General features: G+C 52.2%; 1 protein-coding gene across 3 annotated transcripts in view; it reads right to left on the reverse strand.

The window, feature by feature from the left end:
- The window catches only part of KAZN (kazrin, periplakin interacting protein), a 1,229,740-nt gene that overhangs the window by 182,121 nt on the left and 1,023,352 nt on the right, over positions 1 to 24,267 (reverse strand). Inside the window, exon 1 of one of the 3 annotated variants that reach the window (XM_034955817.3) lies at positions 11,530 to 11,966. The exons of the other annotated variants lie outside the window; for them this stretch is intronic. Coding sequence (XP_034811708.1) covers positions 11,530 to 11,737 — 208 coding nt within the window. The 5' untranslated portion in view covers positions 11,738 to 11,966. Of the gene's footprint in view, positions 1 to 11,529; positions 11,967 to 24,267 lie in introns of those variants that run through there. 3 annotated transcript variants of the gene reach the window in all.

Genomic DNA, 24,267 nt, shown 5'->3' on the forward strand with positions numbered 1-24,267 from the left:
CCTTTCCACACACTGGAGAGACATGACGTGGAAAAGCAATGCCTGCTGAGCACAGCTGTGGGATGGGCGGATGTCATCCAGGCGTCCCCAAGGGCAGGGGGGCTTGGAGGCTCCAGGGGAATGGGCCCATCTGGCCCTCTGCTCTTCTAAAATTCTGGCACTGGGGAGCAGGCGGCCACCACCTGGGATGTTGGGAGAGAAGATAGGGGCGGGGGTGCTATAGGCTGCAGCTCCACTTGCCCCACCAACATCACCATTAGGGCTGTCCCCTGGGTAAGGCCAGGATCTCTGAAGGCCCTTGTGAAAGGCAGACAGACCATCTAGTGACACATCCAGTAGCCCCTAGGCATAGAAGGGCCAACCAGCCCTTGGCAGCTGGGCAGGGAACAGGCCAGGGTACAGGGAGAAGGGGAAGGGAGAGGCGAGAGGGAGGGAAAGAGGAAAAATAGAAGTGGAAAAAGCTTTCTAGAGCCGCCTTCCTCAGTGGCTGCTTTCAGACTATAGTTACATCAGCATCGCCTTGCAGGGCTTGTTAAGACCCAGACTGGGCCCACCCCCAGTTTCTGATTCTGTAGGTCTGGAGTGGACAGAGAATTTGCATTTCTAATATGTCCTTGGGCGCTGCTGATGTTGCTGGTCCTGGCGGCACACCTTGAGAATTGATGGTCCAGCTCAAGCGGTTCTGGGGGATGGGGCTGGGGGTTGGGGGCAAAGGCACAAAGGACACAGTAGGGCCCCTGATGCTAGGAAGACAGGAGAATTTCTTGAACCCGGGAGGCGGAGGTTGCAGAGAGCCAAGATTGCGCCACCGCACTCCAGCCTTGTTAACAAGAGTGAAACTCTGTCTCAAAAAGAAAGAAAGAAAAAAAAAAAGAACCACTGTACCCTGGTGGGAGGGAGAAGTCAGCCCAGACTGGCAGGGGAGGCAACCGTGACTGCTCCAGAACCCAAGGGGTAGCCTCTGTCCCTGCAGAGGGAAAACCAGGGATGCAGGTTTGCCCCTTGGTCAGTCGCTGGTGCACCCAGGAGGGCCTGGAAGGAGCACAGGAAGGCTGAGGGCTGGCACTGTGGAAATGCAAGCCCAGCAACTCCTCCCCGGCCAGGGAGGTTTACGGGAATGCCACAGAGGCCCCCGGTGCTAGAAGAAGGGCTACCCCAGATCAGCGATGACCCTCATCCTGGGATGTTTGAAGCTGTCGAGCAGCAGGGAATGCTCATGGTGTGAAGGTGGCTGCAGCGCCACAGACCTGGCTGGCCTAACCTCCCCACCCTTCTCTGAAAGGAGAGATGGAGGGGGCGACTGGAGGCCAGGATGAGCAATTGAGTATTTAGATGGATACGGGCCAGCATCAGCCCCCAAATGACCACTCTGGTACCCTGACGGGGCACACCCAGTCCCTGCCTGATGCCTCCAGTGCTGGGGAACCCACTGCCTCCCAGGGCAGCCCGTCCCGTTGCTGAACAGAAAATCTGTCTCACACTGAAGGAAAGGTTGTCTCCCTACACTACAGCGTCTAAGCAGCAGGTGCCCTTCTGTTCAAAACCCCAGGGCAAGGAGTGGTCCTGGGGCTCAGCAGTCACAAATATGCTATGAAAAAGGAGGGTCGGGCGCAGTGGCTCACGCCTGTAATCCCAGCACTTTGGGAGGCCAAGGCAGGTGGATCACAAGGTCAGGAGTTCAAGACCAGTCTGGCCAAGATGGTGAAACCCCGTCTCTACTAAAAATACAAAAATTAGCCGGGCGTGGTGGCAGGCACCTGTAATCCCAGCTACTCGGGAGGCTGAAGCAGAGAATTGCTTGAACCCGGGAGGCGGAGGTTGCAGTGAGCCAAGACGCACCACTGCACTCCAGCCTTGGTGACAGAGCGAGACTCCATCTCAAAGAAAAAAAAAAAAGAAAAGAAAACTGACAAAAACCCCAATCATTTCTCTTTTTAAAAAGGTACATCCTGGCCGGGCGCGGTGGCTCACGCCTGTAATCCCAGCACTTTGGGAGGCCGAGGCGGGCAGATCACAAGGTCAGGAGATCGAGACCATCCTGGATAACACGGTGAAACCCCGTCTCTACTAAAAATCCAAAAAAATAGCCAGGCGTAGTGGCGGGCGCCTGTAGTCCTAGCTAACCAGCTACTCGGGAGGCGGAGGCAGGAGAATGGCGTGAACCCGGGAGGCGGAGCTTGCAGTGATCACGTCACTGCACTCCAGCCTGGGTGACACAGCAAGCCTCCGTCTCATAAAAAAAAAAAAAAAAAAAAAAAAAAAAGCTACATCCCACACAAACAGACAAAAGTGATGCTGCTGGGTGTGGTGGCACATGCCTGTAGTCCTAGCTACTTGGGAGGCTGAGGCAGGAGGATGGCTTGAAACCAGGAGTTCAAGGCTGTAGTATGCAATGATCATGCCTGTGAACAGCCCTTGCACACCAGCCTGGGTAACACAGTGAGACCTTGTCTCTAAAATAAGAATTAAAATGTACATCACAATGCCAGAGACATATCAAGGTGCTGATTTTAATTATCGGAAAAAGATACCTGGATTTACATCTTCCCCAAACGTTCCCAGTGCACCTGTGAGGGAGCCCTGTTTAAAGGGTTAAGGGAAGTGTTGGGGATAAAACACTTAAGACAAGGTACTTCCAGATGTGGTTCCAGGACCATCAGCAGTGGGGCAGGAATGGACTGTATGTTAAAACTGCAGAACCTGGCCGGGCATGGTGGGTCACACTTGTAATCCCAGCACTTTGGGAGGCCGAGGCAGGCGGATCACCTGAGGTCAGGAGTTCGAGAGCAGCCTGGCTAACATGGTGAAACCCTGTCTCTACTAAAAATACAAAAAATTAGCCAGGTGTGGTGGCACATGTATGTAATCTCAGCTACTTGGGAGGCTGAGGCAGGAGAATCGCTTGAACCCAGGAGGCAGAGGTTGCGGTGAGCCAAGATTGTGCCATTGGACTCCAGCTTGGGCAACAAGGGCGAAACTCCATCTCATAAATAAAGAAATAAATAGTGCAGAACCCTGCAACTATGGTGTGATCCTACTTAGATGAGGTACCTGGAATAGACCAACACATACAGACAGAAACTGGAATGGTGGTTGGCAGGGGCTGGGGGAGAGGGATGGAGAGTTAGTGTTTAATGGGCAGGGTTTCAGTTTGGGGTGATGAAGAAATTTTGGAAATGGATTATGGTGATGGTCCTTCAACACTGTAAATGCGCTTAATGCCACTAAATTGAATATCGAACAATGGTTAAAATGGTCAATTTTATGTTACATACATTTTACCATAATACAAAAAATTCAATTAAAAAAAAAAAGTGCAGGGTTCTGAACTCCACCCTGGAGTCAATTTCTGGGGTGGGACTCTGCATTTGAGCCCACTGATGTCAGGGCTCAGCTCCTTGTGGGTGGAAAACACACATCTTGTGGGTGGAAAACACACATCTTGTCGGTGGAAAAACACACATCTCAGGCTTCCCAAGCTAAGACGGGCCTTGGAAACACTCATGAGCCTCATGCCCTGATTCAGGGCCAGCTCCAACATGGGAGCCTCTAGCCACATGTGGCCTTTTACAATGAAGTACAATTTAAATCTCAGTTCTTCAGTCGTACTAGCTGCATTTAAGCCCAGGGGCTACCATGCAGGGGAGGGCCCCACGCAGGCTCTCCTCGCAACCTCCCAGGCCCCTTGGCTTCCCTCCCCAAAGGGTAGAGAGTAAATCGAAACTCCCCCACGTGGCTCTCCACTCTCTGGCTGACACAGGTAGAGATGCCAGAGGAAGCACAGACAAGCACCCAGCTGGATGTTTGACCACCTGAACGGCGTCACGTCCGACAATGAAAGGGACCCGGGGCAGGGGACTGGGCGGGGAGGGTGGGGAGCCGTAGTGGGGAGCATGGACGAACAGGCCCCACAGGCGGCCCAGAGGTGAATCACAGGACAAGAGTTTGGTCTCCTCTGTCTCCTTAGCACCCTGCCCAGCGCCTTGGCTCCTCTGTGGGGCTCAAGGAGCCAGGAATTCAGGATGAACGGGAAACACGGGGTGCTGGTGGGCAGCCTGGAGCCGGGAGCAGGGTGTCCAAACAGCTACCACCAAAGCCTCCATGTGTTCTCTCACTGCACGGCAGTCTTGTGAGTTCACAAGACTGAGAAAGGCACGTGCCTCTTTCTAGTAGATTCTGGGAACACGTGTGCCCGGACAGGGGTTGGCACAAAAAGGAAAAAAAGCGAGATTTAACTTAGATGTCCATCTACCTGACTGTGTACTTTGGGCCACTGGTGGGAGTGAAAAGGTGCTAGCGTGCTCTGATCGTGCCTGTGGATCGTCCCTGTGGTCCAGCCTGGGCAACACAGTGTAAACCAGAGTATGTGCCCTCCTGGGTTTCTTACTCTAAAAAAATTAACCCAATCCTAGGAAAGCAAAGGGCAGAGGTTCTCAATGTCTGATCTGTGGAATGCCAAAATTACGCAGGGTACTTGATACAAATCCAGATTCCTGGCGGGGGAGGAGGGGAGCCTGAGAATCTATACCTTAGCAAGCACCCCAGACCGCTGCAATCCCTGAAGTCTGAGACCCTCCTTGAATGGGTCAGAGAGGGCTGGGAAGATGGTAAAGGGTGAAAATTTCCAGTGCTGCCAAGACACTCCCATGACTTTTCTTTTTTTTTTAAAGACAGAGTCTTGCTCTGTTGCCCAGGCTGGAGTGCAGTGGCATGATCTTAGCTCACTATAACCTCTGCCTCTTCTCCTGGATTCAATCAATTTTCCTTCCTCAGCCTTCCGAGTAGCTGGGACTACAGGCATGCGCCACCATGCTGGGCTCATTTTTGTATTTTTTTTTTTAGTAGAGATGGGGTTTCACCATGTTGCCCAGGCTGGTCCTGAACTCCTGACCTCAAGTGCTCCGCCTGCTTCGGCCTCCCAAAGTGCTGGGATTACAGGTGTGAGCCACCGAGCCCAGCCTCCCATACCTTTTCTAAGGTTTCATATCTGGCCCTGGAAGCCTCCCTGTGTGACACCCTGGAGTATGGTCCCTTCCCAGCCTCGGGCCTCAGTTTCCTCACCTAGTAGAGGGAACGGGTTCACCCCATCCCTGCAGAGGTTTCCCTCTCAGGGCTCTGCATTCTAGGTTTTCAAACGGTTGTGGCGGGGGAGCCTCCCGTCAGGAGCCAGCTTGCCTCTGGCTTCAGGCTGGGGTGAAGGGGCAGGGGCAGAGTCTCCTGTTGACAGAGATCGGGGGCCACTCTGGGCCCCAAGGTTCCCCCCTCCCAACTGGCTCTGGCTGATTGGAAGCCAGTGAGCCGAAGGTGCCAGGGAGAAAAGTCCCGTGACTCTCAGCAGCTCAGCCTCCGCTCTGTGGCCTGGTAGCCCGGGGAATCATCAGCTGACAAGGAAACTGCAGGAGGAAGGGTCCCAGGAGGGCAGCATGGCAGCCTGGAACAGCTACTTTCCACAACCGGTGTAACCTCTCCCAGGCTTCAGTGGTCTCACCTGTAAGATGGGGAGAATGGCAGCTGCCTGACAGGAATAGGGGGATCAAAAGGAACACATGTAACAAGGTGCTTGGTTCCTGCTCGGCCCTCAGTCAATGATCCTTCCACACTAACGGGACCCGACTGAACGAAAATCCACATTCTTCCCAGCCTGGGCACATAGAACTTCAAAGTCAGGAACATGCTGCTGAGGCTGTGCTGCGAGGGGAGGGAATAAAGCATCCGGGAAATAGCAGCTGTTGTTTTTACTTCTCTCCAATTCCCCAGGAGAGCTTTTCTGAAACTTCTGTACAATTAAAAGGTAGTGAACACAGTCAATGCCTGTGATAAAGTTACAGCCCGAACTAGTTGGGAGCCTGTGCCAGCCTCCGAATCCAAGAAGCAACAAAAGACGAGACCACGGGCACCGGCAGATTAGCGACCAGGTGCCAGGTGGAGGGTGTTTCCCAAAACAGTCCCCAGTGTCCAGCACGTAGACTGAGGACGGGCCCCATCCAGAGCCCACCAGCTCCCCGCTCCTTAGGCCAGACTCAGTGTCAGCCAGTTCAGGGCTGGGACAGCGGGCAGCACTCGCGTACCTGTCACACTCTTCTGGTTCCGAATTTCCTCCAAACTGGGTGCCACTGCAGCACATGATGGGCTAATGCCATTTGATGAGGGCTCTGGGGAATTGCCACAATTGATATCCTCTAACTGGCCTCTCTTGAAGGCATCGAAAAAGCAGACGAGAGAAAGCCTGGAGTCCCCACCTTCATAGAGGCCGCCACAAGGGAGACAGAGGTTGTCCTTGTGAACAGGAGGCAAGCCTGACCTTCCCTCTCCCTTGAAAGGCACTCATCTGGCACCCGCAACATAAGACGCACTCACGGAGAGTAAATCCATTAAAATAACTCCACGCCCGCACACCCCTTATAACCATGCCTGTCTCTCTGGAGTGTTTACAGCCCTTAGTGACTCACAGCAAACACGGGATCCCCAGGGCGATGGCTTCGGCTGGCTTTAATGACATGTTGGGTGTGCTTATCTGCTGGGACTAAAATCTGTCTACATGCAAATGTGCTGACGTTCCATTTTTGTCAGCTTGCCGTGTTACAGATGAGGGACGCTAACTCCAGAGCCAGGGGTGCTATTTTCCTCTTGAGATGATTAAAAAAATGAACAAACTCTTCTTCCTCCAGAATGGCTGGAGGGTCCTGGCAAATCGTCCAGTTCACTCAACTGGAATATTACAAACAACATAAATGGTGCTTGGTGCCCATTATGGAGATTTCGTGATGACTCAGAAAGCCAAATAAGCAGCTAGCAGCCCTTTGGAGTCACCTGTTTGAGTAAATCCCAATATTTCAAACTTCAAAAATAAAAAAAAAAATGTATGATATATATTTTAAACACATATACATCAAGTCCTTTGGAGTCTACAGGAATAGAAATTCCCCCTCCTTCCTTATGGCATGGGTAGCATCAGGCCCCACAGGGGGAAAGGATGCTAATCACACAGATTCCTGTCCAATTTCCAACAACTCTGAGGTCCATTTTACAGAAGGGTAAACTGAGGCTTGGGACATTAAATAACTTGCTTAGGGGCATATAGCTAGTAAGGAGCAGAGCTGACAAATTCAAATCAGTGTGTGTTTGATTCCAAAACTGGTGCCCTGTATCCACTATGGCGTGCCACCAGCCTTGGCAGAAGGATAAAGTTCAGTCCATCACACTAGACCACAACACAGGGTGGAGGGCAGAGGGTGCCGGACCACAGGTTGAGACTCCTCAGGGAAACGGATCTCAGCAGTGGCTTTCACCCTGATTGTCCAGAAGAACCAAGCCCTCCATTGCCTCCATCCTGCCCTCGCCCTGCTAACGGAAGTATGCTCACACGAAACCCACCAATGGGTCCTAGTGGGCAGCTTCCTAAAACCATTCTTAATTCCAAGCAGTGGAGATTGCATCTCATCCAGTCCCAGCACAAGTTCTTCTCAGAACGGCTCACAGAGAGCTGACCTCCCACTGAAATTGCTAACAGCAGGAAGATAAGCAAATGCTTGAGTTGCTTAAAACAAGGAATGTCAAGGAGAGGACAAACTTTTTTTTTAAGGATAAAAATTTAAAGGAAAAAGAGACCAGAAACAATGTGGGTCTACTTTCTTTTTTTTTGTTTTTTTTTTGAGACGGAGTCTCGCTCTTTTGCCCAGGCTGGAGTGCAGTGGCACGATCTCGGTTCACTGCAAGCTCCGCCTCCCAGGTTCATGCCACTCTCCTGCCTCAGCCTCCCAAGTAGCTGGGACTACAGGCGCCCGCCAACACGCCAGGCTAATTTTTGTATTTTTAGTAGAGACGGGGTTTCACCGTGTTAGCCAGGATGGTCTCGATCTCCTGACCTCGTGATCCGCCCACCTTGGCCTCCCAAAGTGCTGGGATTACAGGCGTGAGCCACTGCGCCCCGCCATGTGGGTCTACTTTCTTAAGAGCAACATGAAGTCTTTCCATACTGCTGAAGTCTACAGTCTGGGATAAATTCCCGGTTGGGACACCCACTGGCTGTGTGGCCTTGGGCAGTTACTGAACTGTTCTAAGGACCAGTTTCCCCATCTGTGGATGGGATTAGCAACTGCACTTCCCCATTGGGTTGCTGGGAGGACCCATGAAGACAAGGCATCCTGTTTCGTTCACGACACAACTGGTCCCCAGAAGGGTACAGTGTTGGGAGCCGGTACACAAAGACAAAGACACACAAGCGCCCCAGTCCCCTCAACCGCGGGTTTCATGTAAAGGGGAGGGGCAAGAAGTGATAAGAACCCAAATGATCATCGTCATAAAATAATACAGAATTTTAAAAAGGTAGAGGATGTGAAGAGGCAGAATAAGGCCACGTGGCTTTCTGAGCTCGGGGTTAAGAGAAATGCCAAATGGAGCAAAAGGGTTAGAGTGCAGATGCTTCAGTTACAGACCTGTAGAGTGCCTCGTCTACAAAGATACTAATCTCCCATCACCTTTTAAAAATGGCTTAGTTCCTTTAGCTGATCAGCAACACCCTCTTGCCTTAGAAACTCAGCACCCACACACCTCACTTCATTCTAGAACGTGCTCCTCTGTCCACCCTACCTAAAAACTAAGCAGCACCTGCTCCCATCATTCTAACCCCTCCCCGGCTTTATTTTTCTGCATAGCACTTACACCATCTCTGGACATATCCTGTGCCTATTTGCCTACTGGAAATCTCCTCCCACAGAATATAAGCTCCATGGAAACCAGGGCTGCAGTCATCTCCTTTGCTGCCATATCCCTGGCAGCTACAACAGTGCCTGGCCCGGAGCAGATGCTCAAGAAATGTGACCGAATGAATGGACAATGAAAGATAGAAGAACCGGATTCCTGTTCCCAGCTTAAGAACCTCCAGTGAGCACCTGGTTCACTCTGAGGGGGCTCTGGAATGATCCGTCCTTCAGAAGGAGTTATTCCCTTGGTGCCAACAGGGAAAGTGAGTTGTGGAACATCTCAGAGTAAAACGCAATCGAGGCAGAAGCAGGTGCGGATTGTGCAAACATCCAACGTCTGCACCTCCTGCTCTAGTCCCTGGGTCACGCACCCTGGAGGCCAGAGCTGTCACCATCACAGGGCCATCATCTGCCGATCTCAGGACATTCTCCCTGAGCAATTCAAGGTGTTCGGGCCTCCATCCCACCAAGCCAGCATCCCCTCTATCTTTTCCCTTCCCCACATCTCTGAAAGTGCCAATTCACAGACTCTCCCATCCAACAGGGCACCTCTTTCAGCTCCTTAAACTGAGCACCACATTTGACTTGGGATCAAGTGCTGAGATTCGAGGAAGAGCCACCGCACAGCCTGGCTGAAATGTTTATTTCAGCAACAAGTTCAGCTTGCAGCTTTGAGCCAGAGTTCCCATCGCCCTCCTAGAGGAAAGCCCCTTGTAACAGCCAATGGTTTCAGAACCATTTCCACGGCAGGCTGTCCTCAATGCCTGGCCATCATGGAAGTTCTCAGAAACTCGATTTGGTCTTTAAGAACCAGAGACCAGAAAGGGTGAAGGGTAGTAGGGTAGAGAAAACTCAAAACTTTCTGGTTTAGCTGCTGGTCTGATCTTGTTTCATGCCAGTGATGTCATCTGTAAACTGGGAAAAGAGATTTCCAATGTGCTATCTTTTAAAACGGACATACCATGAGGGCTGCAGGAATAACAACCACCCCTAGACCTAGGAAACAGGCATTCCTGGGCTACACTGTGTCATTAGGATATTATGATGAACACACAAATGGAGTCTATAGAGACACAAAGTAAACAGCCCTATCTCCACCTAGCCATCTCCTGTACATGTTTACATGAAAACAACTTCCACTGACACAACACTCAGCCTCAGATCACTTTAGTATTTTACAGACAAGACAAAAGTCATCTTGACATAGTTCATGAGGGTGGAGATGGAGCAGAGAGCGCCACAATCTAATGGGAAACTGAGTCAGTGGGAGCACTGACAGGTCATCTGGCAAGCATGTAATGCCAGAAGGAGCTGAGGACTAACATGCATTAAGCATTTATGGTGAATGAGGCAAGGTGTTTTACAGACACCATCTTTGGAATGACAAATCTTTAGTTGGTACTATTATAATTTCCACTGTACAGATGGGTAAATTGAGTCTCAAAAAGATGAAGCAACTTGACCAAACTCTCCCATCTGCTTCCTCTTCGCATCGATGCTGTTTTACATCAACCCGTCTTGGACTCTGCCGTGTGTAACTGGGGAGAAGGTGGGAAAAGGAAAACTCCAACACAGAAGAGAGGACTACTCTGCCCTGACACCCAGAGGCGGCATTCCATCTCCTGGGGAGGCTACCATAGGCAAAAACAAGAATAGGGGGCCTTGTGGTTGGCTTTTTTCTTACAGGAAAGAAATGATTATTAGGAAAATAAGCCCGTGTGCTCCCCAGCTAGTGAGCTTGCTGCCTGGGAGAGGTATTATGGTGCTAAGACTTTGGATTTCCACGGACAAAACTGGGAATTCCAACACCATGATTTAGGACTCTGGGAACTTGGGCAAGTCGCTTAACCTCCGGGCTTTTCTGTTCTCATCTGCATGGAGATAACACAGCCTCACTCCCAGGGTAGTGATAAGATTTTAAGGATGTGTTGCATGTGAATTACTAGAACACAATAGGTGTTCGATGAATACGGAATAATTATGTTGTGCCTCCCCCTCCCGTTTTTCCCGGAAAAAGTATTCAGAACTTAGACCTGGTGATGGCAGCCCCTTCTCAGAAAAGCCCTTCGTCTTCTAAGGTTTCTTCCTACTCCAGTCAAGATGACGCAGGGGTTCCTGTCTCCCATCCCCATGCCCTAACTTGGGGGGAAGGGGCAGGGGGAAGGGAGATAGCGCAGGCCTGAGTGGGATGGAACGGGCACACCCGCTGGGAACACTTTAACAGTAAAACGCTGTTCTCCACTTGGGGCGGATTCGCCAACCAAACGCAATTAGATCACTGCGTTTGTGTCTCCACCTCTGCAATTTCTCTTTCTGCATTACTCGGAGTTCAAGTGTATGAGAAACGCAGCAATCTCTCCGCTCCTAGCAAATGCGAGGCATCAATTTCGCCTCGGAGGGGCGGCGGTGAAGGGGGCTCCCCTCTGCACTCCGCGGGGGCCGCCAGATGGCTCACAGGTGCGGTCCCAGGGGGCCGAACCAACTTCGCGCAGGGCTGGCCCCTTTCCCACGCTTCCCCCAGCAGACGCGGGGTCCAGCCCGGAGCGGGGTCTCCAGGCGCCGCGGGATCGCCTGGCTCCGGCAAGCGCGGTCCTGGCCCCCCGGTGCAGCCCCCGAGCCCCGGTCCCCACGCCGAGGAACTCACTCTGCGTCCCGCACGCCTCCCGCTGCACCCGCCCGGGGCTCGGGGCTCCGCGCGCTGCGAGAACTTTGCCACCAGCGGCTTCCCGATCCCGGCTCCGAGCGCCCTCGCGCGCCCGGCCCCGGCGGCTCCTGGGCCTGTGTCCGCGCCGCCCGCCCCGCCCCGCCCCGCCCCGCGCGCACCTACCGGGCTGGCTGCAGTCGCCATCCGCTCGGACCCGGGGAACCCCGGCGCGGGGCCGATCGCCGGGCCCCGCCGCGTCCACGCACTGCTCGCAGGCTGCGGGTCCCGGGGGCCGCGCGGGCCCGGCCCCCACCCCGCAGGAAGGCGCCGGCTCGCCCTGCGCCGCGAGCTGGCGGACGCGCTCCCACGAGCCCGAGTCGGCCGCCCGCATGCCGGGTGCCCGGGGGGACGCTACCCGCGGCTGCGCGAGGGGCTCCGACGGCGCGCGCCGGGCTCACAGACCCGGAGGTCGCCGCCGCATCGGGGCGCAGCCAAGTCCGCCCCCGCCTCCCGCCCGGCCGGCGGCGCGCGCCGGACCAGGGCTCTCCGTCCGGCCGGACGCCGGGCGGTCCGCGCCTGCTGCACGCGAGGAATTCGGCCGCGGAGCCTCTCACGTGGGAACGGCTCCCAGTCCCGCGGCTCCTCCTCCCGCTCCTTCCGGGCTGGAGACTGCCGAGGCTCGCCCCGCCCCCGCCCCGCCCCGCCGCGGCGCCCAGACTGGCCCCAGTGCCCGGGGAGCGCCGCCGCGTCGCCCCGTTGTGCGCCCGGCCCCCGCCACTCGGTGCATCCCCGACGCGGTCATTCCCGGGGACACGGAGGGTCAGAAAGATGGCCGATGTCACAGGGGCGGCTGTGACGGAACTCGAGCCCCGGTCTTTGAAAGCCCCTGGCCTCTGCCTGGCACCCCACTTTGCTGTGTCTCTGTCCTCTCCTGACACCCTGTGACAGCCTTGCCGAGAGCCGAGGTCCCCACAGCTGGCCGGGAGAGGTCAGAAAGAGTGGGCGGGCAGGGGAGCAGCCCCAGGACCTTTCCTTCGCTCATCTTTGCGTGTGACCGGCCATCCTCTAAGTGAGGGGAATGCTGAGTGCACCCACCGTCTGGTGGGGGAGATCGCGAGGGGGCTGAGATCTGGTGGGAGGCCCTGTGACTTCACCTCACTTCCCCAGCCTCAGTTTCCCCATCTATGAGTTAGGCATTAGTAATTCCCCACTGTCCATTATCAGTGCTGCCCATGAACTCTCCAACTATGGCAGCCATTGGCAGGGGAGGCCAGAGCCTGGACCCTGGGAGTGGGTGGGGGAACAGTGACAAGGCCAGGCAAACCCTGTAGGAAGTGGCACCTTGGAGGGTCTGCACAACAGAACCCACCCGCTGGAGTGGGTGTTCAGGCTGGCAGTGCTCCTGTGAAGTAAGTGTGCAGCTCTGAGCCCCCTTTGATCTGGGGATTACGATGCTGTTTAGAAAGACTAATTATCTCCTTACAGCCCCAGGAGGCAGGTCCAGTTTCCCCCTGTTGTAGATACGTGGGAGCCGAGGCCACACAGCCAGGTGAGGAGTCAGTCACACACTCATGGAGCCCCCAGCCTCCCCTTATAGGCAGCATGCTAGCAACCTTACCCTGCCCAGGCTTGGCTCTGTAATCTGAGGCTCCCACTGGCCCAGGCCTGAGATGTGCAAATTTCTAGGTCACTGGCCTATGGCTGTCCAACAAGCTGTGAGAACCTAATTACTTTCCCTTAAGTCTACAAAACCTTTTAGGAGCAGTTTCCTGCCCATGGGTCAGAAGCCCTGGCTCTCAGCAACCACAGTGGCCTGGCCACCAACTATCATGGCCTTCCCAGCTTCCCCCCGCCCCCGCATCCTCACCTTCCCAATGATGGAAACTGGCCCAGCTGCGGAGGCTGCCTTAGAACCCCTGCCCTGTCTAGCTGGCACTTTTTTTTTTTTTTTTTGAGACAGAGTCTCGCTTTGTCACCCAGCCTGGAGTGCGGTGGTGTGATCTTGGCTCACTGCAACTTCCGCCTCCCGGGTTCAAGCGATTCTCCTGCCTCAGCCTCCTGAGTAGCTGGGATTACAGGTGCCCACCACCATGCCCGGCTAATTTTTGTATTTTTAGTAGAGACAGGGTTTCGCCATGTTGGTCAGGCTGGTCTCGAACTCCTGATCTGGTGATGCGCCAGCCTCGGCCTCCCAAAGTGCACTTTTAACTGCCCAGAGGACGGCAGAGTGGCATGCGAAGTGCTGGGTGCTCCCAACTGTGGAAGAAAAGTACCCACACCACTTTTCCAGGAGGAAGGAAACTGACACCACACCAAGTGACCAGAGATGCTGGGAATCCCCTAATTCCTCTCCTTTACTGAGATAACAGACAGAGCAGAACAAAAGAATGATCACTCTGAGCGCCCGAGAGCGGAGAAGCTAGGAATGCCCTTGCCAGCCCCTGCATCCTGGAGAATCTGGTCCAGGACTGTCTGAGTTACCTTCAGGGACCTGCCTGGGAACATAAATGAGTGAGCTGGGTTGAGCAGGGGCTACTGTGGTTTATTTCATAAGGGCATTTATGTTGTATTATTTTGACTTAAACACTCTTGGCATATTAAACACTTAGGAAGACTTTTCACTTCTGCAAAGAAACATAGTCTTTCACGTATTTCTTGAAGTACATGAATTATACTTTTGATAGAGACATGTGCTTTCCTCTTAACTCCATGACAAGAAAAAAATAGCACCTGGCTGGGCATGGTGGCTCACGCCTGGAATCCCAGCACTTTGGGAGGCCGAGGAGGGTGGATGACTTGACGTCAAGAGTTCAAGACCAGCCTGGCCAAGATGGTGAAACCCCGTCTCTACTAAAAATACAAAAATTAGCCGGGAGTGGTGGCACACACCTGTAATCCCAGCTACTCAGGAGGCTGAGGCAGGAGAATCACTTGAACCTAGGAGGGGGAGGCTGCAGATAGCCGAGATTGTGCCAGCACACTCCAGGCTAGGCGACAGAGTGAGACCTGGTCTCAAAAAACAAACAAACAACAACAACAACAACAACAAAAACCCCAATAAACAAAACCCAGCACAAGTATGAGTATGTCGCTCCTGTCACTTGGATTTGGTATCAGAGAGACATTAGGCTGGTGGGGACTGTGGCCAATGAGGCCACCGGCCCCTGTAGAGGTGGCTGTAGATTGTTGTCAGGCAGGAATGTAGTCTTAGTGTTATCAGATGTTCTACTTTTTTTTGTTTGTTTAGAACTACTAGGAATATGGATTTTTATGTGAAATCTGAATTTGAAATATTAGCAACTCTTTAAAACTTAAGAAGAAGGAAAGGGAGGAAGAGGAGACGGAGGAAGAAGAAGAAAGTAAACATATCTGAAAGTCTTTATGTAGCCCATTGGCCACCAGGGACCATTTCACGGCTACCGTCACTGGTCCCCTCTGTAACCTCCCGAAGCGCACATACGTCCTAGTTACTTTTCAATCATCCAAGCTGCTTCGTAAGGCCACAACCCTGGGGAATTCCCTCTGTAACTTTTACTCAGTGCAGTTTGGCTGTGGCTCTGTGTGAATGTGTGTGTGTGTGTGTGTGTGTGTGTGTGTGTGTGTGTGTGTGTTGCATGCTCAGGCCCAGGACTGCAGATGGCAGTGGGGTCCACCTTCTCCAGTTTTCTGGAGGTTCCCAGGCTGCCCATGCCCCCCTTACTCAGCTGTAGCCCCTCACTCTCCCTGCTCTCAACTCTGCTAGCTGGCAAGTCTGTGGCCACGGTGGCAGTTAGGAGCCTATCAGAAACCCATCTGACTTGGGTGGGGAGGTACATTAAAAATACCTTGAGGTACATTTATGAGGACGCCCTGAGCCCAGGAGATGTTTCTGCTCAGTTCTCCACCAGGAGACCCTGGAGTCAAGGACTAACCTACCCATTTTCTGCCCTGAGTGGCTTGGGCAGGTCCCACACAAATGATAACTCCGGGGGGTTTAGAGGAGATCCGTTTGCAGAGCCAGCTTCTGGGCATGTGACCTGTGTGGTCACACTGGGCCCCGCGCTCAGAAGGGCCCAGAGCTTGGGTGAATGCTCCGCTGTTGTTGCCTTGAAATTCTTAATTATTTTTGAATGTTGGGACCTACCAATTATGTAGCCAGTTCTACTCCCAGGAGACCTTCCCAGACCCCCTGGGAGATGCTGGGAATTGAGGCTGGATACAACTTGGCTCACTCTGTCCTGCTCCAGGGCACACTGTGTCCAGCCTCCGTGGGGCAGCAGGAAGGGGGGATTTGGGGGTCCGGAAAGACAGCAGGAGGTGTCCTCATCCAGTCCTCCCGGCAACTCATTTTAAAGAGCAGAGGCATAGTGTGACTTCAGAGGGGAAAGGGGCAGTCCAGACGGGGGTTGGGGAGGCTGCTCTGGTTCTGGGCTCTGAGGCCAGACAGGTTCCCCATGACCCTGACCTCAGGCTGGACAGGGCGCCACCCAGAAAAAAAAAAACAAACAGAAAAGAGGCTGCAGACAGAAAAAAGTCAGTGCAGGTCCCATCCAGAGCATCCCCTTGTTCCCAGAGGAACATCCTTTAGATCACTGGAGAAGACTACAAGATAAATTTGGCTTAAGGAACAAAACCCAGAAACATGGTATTAAGAGACCCCATTATGTTTGGTGTCTGCTTAAAGTTGAATATTTGAGCCCACTGAAATCTTTCCCTTCCCCCACCCCCAATTTGGCTATGATTTTAAAATAGTCATGCATCACTTAATGACAGGGACAGGGACAGAGGCAGAATGATGTTCTGGGAAATGCATTGGTAGGCAATTTTGTCATTGTGCAAACATCATAAAGCGTGCTTACCCAACCTACACGAGATAGCTACTACACACCTAGGCTATGTGGTATAGTCTATTGCTCCTGTGTACAACATGTCACCGTACTGAATAGTGTAGATAATTGTAACACGATGGTAAGTTTTTATATATCTAAACATATCTCAACAGAAAAACTACAGTAAAAATACAGTATAATCTTACGGGACTATCATCAGATATGCGATCGATCCATCATTGACCCAAATGTTGTTATGTTTCTATTTGTAGAAGATGTTTTACCGAGATCTTCCAGCCAACATGTTACTATCTCCAAACACCCCTAGCTAAGACAAAGCAGTAACTCTTGATTCCTGGAAGATGCAGAGTTTTGTAACACCCCATAGTTTTGTAACTCCTGGTGAAACTTTCCAGGGGGTATGAAGACCTCAGCCACAATGTCAGGATCCCTTGCTGTGTGTGACCATGAAAAAGTGCCTCGGGAGGGGCGCGGTGGCTCACGCCTGTAATCCCAGCACTTCGGGAGGCCAAGGCGGGTGGATCGCCTGAGGTCAGGCGTTCGAGACCAGCCTGGCCAACATGGTGAAACCCTGTTTCTCCTAAAAATACAAAAGTGAGCCAGGTGTGGTGGAACGCGCCTGTCATCCCAGCTACTCAGGAGGCTGAGGCAGGAGAATCATTTGAACCCGGGAGGCGGAGGTTGCAGTGAGCTGAGATCGTGCCACTGCACTCCAGCCTGGCCAACAGAGAGAGACTGTCTCAAAAACAAACAAACAAAAAAGTGCCTCCTGTCTCTGCATCTGAGTGTTCTGGAGGTTCGAAGGGCTGGCTTCGCGGGTGTGAGGAGGGTTTTTCTAGCTCTGCCCACTGCAGTTGACTTGCTCTTTTTTATCCTTTCTCATGGTAGTTGCATGGGTATGTTTCGTGTGTGTGTCGCTGGTAGTGATGGGAAGTATATTACCTATTGCTGCATAACAAATCACCTCCAAACTCAGTGGTTTAAAACAATAGGGATTGATTATCTCATAGTTTCTATGGGTCAGGAATCCAGGTGTGGCTTAGCTGGGTCTTCTGGTTCAGGGTCTCTTAAAGGCTGCAATCAAGGTGTCAGGTGGAGCTGCTGCCAACTTGAGGCTCAACCTAGGGACAATCTACTTCCAAACCAAACTCACTTACAAGGCTAGTGGCAAGATGCAATTCCTCCCAGGATAGATATAGATATAGATATAGATATAGATATAGATATATTTTGAGGTGGAGTCTTGCTCTGTCACCCAGGCTGGACTTCAGTGGCGCAATCTCAGCTCACTGCAACCTCTGCTGCCCGAGTTCAAGCAATTCTCCTGTCTCAGCCTCCAGAGTAGCTGGGACTACAGGCGCGTGCTACCACGCCCAGCTAATTTTTGTATTTTTAGTAGAGATGGGGTTTCACCATATTGGTCTGGCTGGTCTCAAACTCCTGACCTCAGGTGATCCACCTGCCTCAGTCTCCCAAATTGCTGGGGTTACAGGGGTGAGCCACCATGCCAACCCCATTCCTCCCAGGATATTGAACTGAGAACCTCAGTTCCTCATTGGCTGTGAGATCTCCTCACAGAATGGCAGCTTGCTTCCCACAGAGGCCTCCAAGAAAGAGAAGAGAAGGTGTGCAAGAAGAGATGGAAGCCACAGTCTCTTTGCAGCCTAATCTCAGACAGGACAGCCCATCCCGTTCTCCCTATTCTGTTCATTAGAAGTGCATCTAGATCTTGGCCAGACGCAGTGGCTCATGCCTTTAATCCCAGCACTTTGGGAGGCTGAGGCGGGCGGATCACAAGGTTAAGAGATTGAGACCATCCTGGCCAACATGGTGAAACCCCATCTCTACTAAAAATACAAAAATTAGCCGGGCGTGGTGGCGCATGCTGGTAATCCCAGCTACTCGGGAGGCTGAGGCAGTAGAATTGCTTGAACCCAGGAGGCGGAGGTTGCGGTGAGCCGAGATCGCGCCACTGCACTCCAGCCTGGGCGACAGAGCAAGACTCCATCTCAAAAAAGAAAGAAAGAAAGAAAGGAAGGAAGGAAGGAAGGAAGGAAGGAAGGAAGGAAGGAAGGAAGAAGTACATTTAGATCTCACCCCCAATCTAGGAGAGAAGACAAACTGAGGTGGATACCAGCAGGCAGGATCATTGGGGTCATCTTGGAAGCTGCCCACCCAGTGAGTTGGGGACACAGTCTCTAGAAGCAGAGAGGCCAGGACGCAAATCACTAGCTTGTGATTGAGAAAGATGATTTCATCCCTGGAATCCTCAGGTTCTCCATCCGTAAAAATGGAAATGATCGTGGTCACCACTTGTCGGGCTGTGGCAAGGGCCTTCAGGAGATGAGGCACACATAAAAAGCTCTGCATGGGGCCTGGCATAGGGTAAATCCTCAAAAACTGGGCTAGTGAAACATTCCCAGAGGAGGCCAGAGTGACCTGCCCACGGCTTCTGAGTGGGACACACTCCCTGCTATCTCTATGGAGACTGTCATCTCCGTCCACTCCTGGGGGCTCCAAAGTGACTTGGAAGCCCTTTGGCAGCCCCTGGGCCGCCTTTGTTGCTGAGGCCACCAGCAGGGATGGTGCTGATCTCCTCTTCCCTCGGCCATCCCAGCAGGACTCTGGGACCCCAGGTGCATCGGGAAGGATTAGAGCTGGATTTTCCCCAAACCTATTTAGACCTTTGACCTCAGGGGGGTGAGGATTTTACTCGGGGTCCACCCTGCCATCTGTCCTGGCGAGGCTGGAGACTTCTGTGAGCCTTTCATGGGCTCACTGATACCCTTTGATGGTTTTCCCAGGTCCCCAAATGACCTGGCAGAAATCCTGATCTCCTCCAGGGCCTTGCAAAGGGCTTCTCCTAGAGGCAGAGCTTAGCCCAGTCCTCGGGCAGAACAGGCCATTAAAGCAATTTCACGGAGTTCAAGGTGTCAGGTGGAGCTGCCTTCATGCCCTGCTTGTTGGACTGTCACGAGCCCCAAGTTAAATTTTTTTTTTTTTTTTGAGACAAGGTCTTGCTTGTCACCCAGCCTAGAATGCAGTGGTATGATGATGGCTTAATGCAGCCTCAAACTCCTGGGCTCAAGCAATCCTTCTGCCTCAGTCTCCCAAGTACCTAGGACCACAGGTGTGCCACCACCATGCCCAGCTAATTTTTAATTTTTTTTGTAGATATAGGGTCTCACTCTGTTGCCCAAGCTGCTGCAAACTCCTGGCGTTAAGTGGTCCTCCTACCTTAGCCTCCCAAAGGACTAGAATTACAGGTATGAGCCACCACAGTGGGCCCCGAGTTAGATTCTTAATTGTAACAAAATAATAAAGTCCTTCCTTATCCAGGGGCCAGATCTCACCTTTTCTAAGTCCCTTTTTGAAGAGTTCAAGTAGGAAAGTTTCTGCAGAAAGTTAACATGTTGCAGCTTATTCAGAATTAAAAGAATAGACTGGGTGTGGTGGCTCACGCCTGTAATCCCAGCAGTTTGGGAGGCCAAGGCAGGTGGATCACCCGAGGTCAGGATCACCCGAGGTCAAGATCAGCCTGGCCAACATGGTGAAACCCCATCTCTACTAAAAATACAAAAATGAGTTGGGCATGGTGGCACACACCTGTAATCCCAGCTGCTCGGGAGTCTGAGGCAGGAGAATCGCTTGAACCCGGGAGGTGGAGGCTGCAGTGCACCAAGATCATGCCACTGCATTTCAGCCTGGGTGACAAAGCGAGACTCTGTCAAAAAAAAAAAAAAAAAAAAAAAAAAAGAACAACAGCGAAAATACTACAAATAATAATAATGGCAAACATTTACATAGCACTTACTATGTGCCAGACAGTGTTCTAAGAATTTAAATATTAATTTAATCCTCCCCACAACCCAGAGAGGTAAGTGTACTATTATTATCATCCCCACTTTACAGATGAGGAAACAGACACAGAGAGGTCAAGTCACTTACCCAAAGTCACACAGCCAGTAAGTGATGGAAGCAGGACTAAAGCCCACGTAGTCTGGCTGCAAGGTCCATACTCATAGCCATGATGCTGCCTTGGCAATAGGTGTCATTTACTGAGCACTGACATCAGTCTAGGGACTGTGCTTTCCAGCTCATTCAACCCGCCAAGCTACCCTATCCCCAGGTTCCAGATGAGAAAATGAAGGTTTAGGGAGACAAAAAGGACTCATCCAAGGTGATGAGGCTGGAAAAGGAAGCGTTGGGAGTCTGTCAGAATTGAGGGGTATCCTCTGCGAAACTGCCTCCCACATCAGGGGTTATGGAGAATGCATGCCTGTGGGCAGGGGGGAACAGTCACCTCTTCATTCTTCATAAAGAGGGGGGACTCAGAGGGAACCCTCAGCAGTGCTGCTGGGCAGGATGTGTCCTCTGCTGCCCCTGGTGGCTACTAGCGGAACTTCTTCTTCCCCAAGTGAGACCCTTGGCTCTGGGAATCGTGACACTATGTTCACCACCGCAATTTTCAGACCCTGTGTCTCCATTTCCTGTGTGTGATTTGAGAGACACAGAGGGCCAGGGGCCAGCAAGGGGCCCAAGAAAAGAATAACAGTTACTGTTTACTGAGCACTGCCACCTCTATGCCAGGCACTCTGCTGGAGACTCCTTACTTAAAAGTTACCATTTAATTAATCAATGCACAGATATATAATCATTATTGTTAAGAGCTATTAATAGTAGACAGAGCAGTTTACACATATTAGTTCATTTCCTTTTCTTTTTTTCTTTCTTTTGAGACGGAGTTTCGCTCTTGTTGCCCAGGCTGGAGTGCAATGGCACGATCTCGGCTCACTGCAACCTCCGCCTCCCAGGTTCAAGCAATTCTCCTGCCTCAGCCTCCTGAGTAGCTGGGATTACAGGCATGCACCACCACGCCTGGCTAATTTTGTATTTTTAGTAGAGATGGGGTTTCTCCATGTTGAGGCTGGTCTCGAACTCCTGACCTCAGGTGATCCGCCCGCCTCAGCCTCCCAAAGTGCTGGGATTACAGGCGTGAGCCACTGCGCCTGGCCAATATTAGCTCATTTTCATCCCCAGAAGTACTATGTAAGTACCAGTACTATGTAAGTGCTATTGCTATTACTATCCTCATTTTATCAATGAGGGATCCAAGGTTCAGAGAGGTTAAGCAGGTTGCCCCACGTCACACAGCTAGTATAAGGTGGAGCTAGGATTCAAACTTAGAAAGTTCTGGCTCCAGAACCTGTTCTCTTAACCATTATGCCATTATCAATGGGACTGTGATGGAGCCCCTGCCACCCATTCTCGAAGGCAACAAAATGATCCCAAAGAGCAGGCTAGGGAACTGCTTCCAGATTCTTGCTGGGTCAGCGGTGAGGTCCAAGGATGCCGGCCAGGCCTGTCCCTTTAAGGCTTAAAGTGCCCATCTCTCCTAGAGAAACTCATCTCCCTCAGTGGCTACAAGGAAGTTGGAACAATAGAGTAAGAACCCCTGTGTAGTCGTGCCTGGGCCTTTCCTGGGAAGATCTCTGTGCTACCTGCAAATAGTAATTAGGCATCCCAACACCGATGGGGGTTTAGTTGTTCAGAGACAAAGCTGGCTTTTCTCCTGTTGGTGGGTGGGAAATGCAAAGCCCAGAGAGGCAGACACTTGCCCAGGGGGGTACAGCAAATCAAGGGCCAGGGGGACTAATCAGGTAAGCCCTAGGGCAGCAGTTCTCAAAGTGTGGCCCCTGATCAGCTGCAGCAGCATCTCTCCTGAGCATGGAGGAGAAATGCAAATTCTTGGCCCCACCCCAGACCTCCTGAATCAGAAACCCAGGAGGCGAGGCCCAACAGTCTGTTTCCACAGCCCTCCAGGTGACCCTGTTGCTGTGACAGCTGAGGGCCACTGCCCTGCCCAGAAGGGCTGCTAGGTCTTCATGCCCTCTGAGTGGGGAGGAAGGAGGCAGTGGAGCGTGGCAAGGTCACGTTTTCAGTGGCTGTGGTGTCAGAATTACGTAACATCCCCTCCTCCATCCTGAAGGTCTTCTGCACCCAGAGTCCAAATGCAGAGGCCCTCCCTTGTCAGGAGGCCACCTGCCTGGGCTCCAGGAGGCCTGTCTGCACACGCCTGCGGCTGCTTTCCCATAATTATGGGCTCTGCCCGCCTGTCTACCCGCCCACCAGAACTCAGGCACGTCAGCCTGAGCGACTCCTAGCTTCTCCAACTCAAGGCAGAGCACACAGGGCCCCCACGACCCCTGCACAGGCAGGTTAGGGGCTTTGGTGGCTACAAAGACGCCCAGCAAGGTTGGGAACGGGCCTTACCTTGCCCTCAGTGGCCCCAGCATGGGCCAAGCCCAGACAGTAAGGCAGAGAGTTATGTACTCTGGACATCAGAAAGTCACCTTAGGCCCTGGTCTCTGGGTTCTCAGGGCAGAAATCTGTAATGGCCCCTAGTCCCAATGGGACTAATTAGAATTTGTTCTAAATTCTTCTTTTCCCCGGATTGTTATTTAAATATCTTTGGAACTGGTTTTGGGAGGCAGATTTGTTGAACAGATACGTAGGAAGGACTGGCATCTTCCCCCTGAAGTTTCTCATTAAAACAAACAAGCAAAAATGTGTTTGGATAAATGTGAAAGGCGCTGCCTTCTTTTTGTTTTTAAATACTTGACCTTTGGGAGTGGAATGTTTCTCCCAGATCAGGGGCCCAGTGGAGGGGTACTCAGGGAGTCCTGGGGTAAAGTACAACCCCAAGAGCCGCTGGGTGGGCCTAATCCCAACTCCCCCTGAAACACAAGGCATGGGCAGGGGTTTAAACTTGCTCTGTGTCCACAGTGCCAGGCACACCACAAGCACACACTCCTAAATTAGATTCTCAAGTCTAGCTCAGGGCCTCCCAGTTGCCCGTGCCAACCTTAACAAGCTCCTTCCATCACTCCAGCCCCTCCGCATCTTGCCAAGTGTCTCAGGTCTTAGGAAAGAACAATAGCTACCATTTACTGTGGGCCAGTCAGTATGACTGGCATTGGCTCGTTTCATCCCCCACCTGCCCTATGAGAGAAGGGCATTGTTCTTATACCCATTTTAAAACGGAGTAAACCGAGGGTAAAAGAGAGAAGTAGACTTGCATTCTGGTGGCCCTTGGAGCCGCATCTGGCCTGTGAATGTGGTTTCTTTTTTTAGTACTCTAGTAAAAAAATTTTTTTAAACCGGATGCCGACATTTTAACATTAGGATAACTTACACCAAAAGTTCAGATTTTTAGTTTCCACCTGGCCTTTTTGAAAAAATTAGGCTGGGCATGGTGGTTCACATCTATAATCCCAGCACTTTGGGAGGCCAAGGCAGGAGGATTGCCTGGGCAACATGGTGAAACCCTGTCTCTACAAAAAATATGAAAATTAGCTGGGCATGGTGGCGTGCACCTGTAATTTCAGCTACTCGGGAGGCTGAGGTGGGAAGGAGGTATTATCAAACCCCCATTCCATCCCACATGGTGACAGCATATCCTCTCATCCCCCACTGTGGTAGGTCCCCTCCACTCCCTACCGTCTTACTTCTGGCTACCTTACCCGGGTATGTGACCTGCCTGGCTGCTCCAGGCACAATTAGTGAAAGGCAGTGTCCTGGGTCTGTCCATCTTTCTGTCTGTTACATCTCACCAGTCCCCACTCCTGGGAGACCCCAATGTGGCAGATTAGAAGGAGCACTGGACGGGGAGTCAGGAGATGTGGATGCTTGTTCTGTTGGCTGGGTGGCCCTGGGAAGACCCTTTTCCTTTCCTTTTTTTTTTTTTTTTTTTTTTGAGGTGGAGTCTCGCTCTGTTACCCAGGCTGGAGTGCAGTCGTGTGATCACTGCAACCTCCGCCTCCCAGGTTCAAGTGATTCTCCTGCCTCAGCCTCCCAAGTAGCTGGGATTGCAGGTGCCCGTCACCACACCCAGCTATTTTTTGTATTTTTAGTAGAGATAACGTGCCATCATATTGGACAGGCTGGTCTCAAACTCCTGACCTCAGGTGATCTACCTGCCTCGGCCTCCCAAAGTGCTGGATTACAGGCGTGAGCCACCGTGCCTGGCCGAGGCTTTTCCCTTTCATGGCTTCAGTTTTCCTATGTATAAATTAGGGTCTTAGATAGAACA

This window comes from Pan paniscus, chromosome 1 (assembly GCF_029289425.2).
Source record: "Pan paniscus chromosome 1, NHGRI_mPanPan1-v2.0_pri, whole genome shotgun sequence".
NCBI lineage: Eukaryota > Metazoa > Chordata > Mammalia > Primates > Hominidae > Pan > Pan paniscus.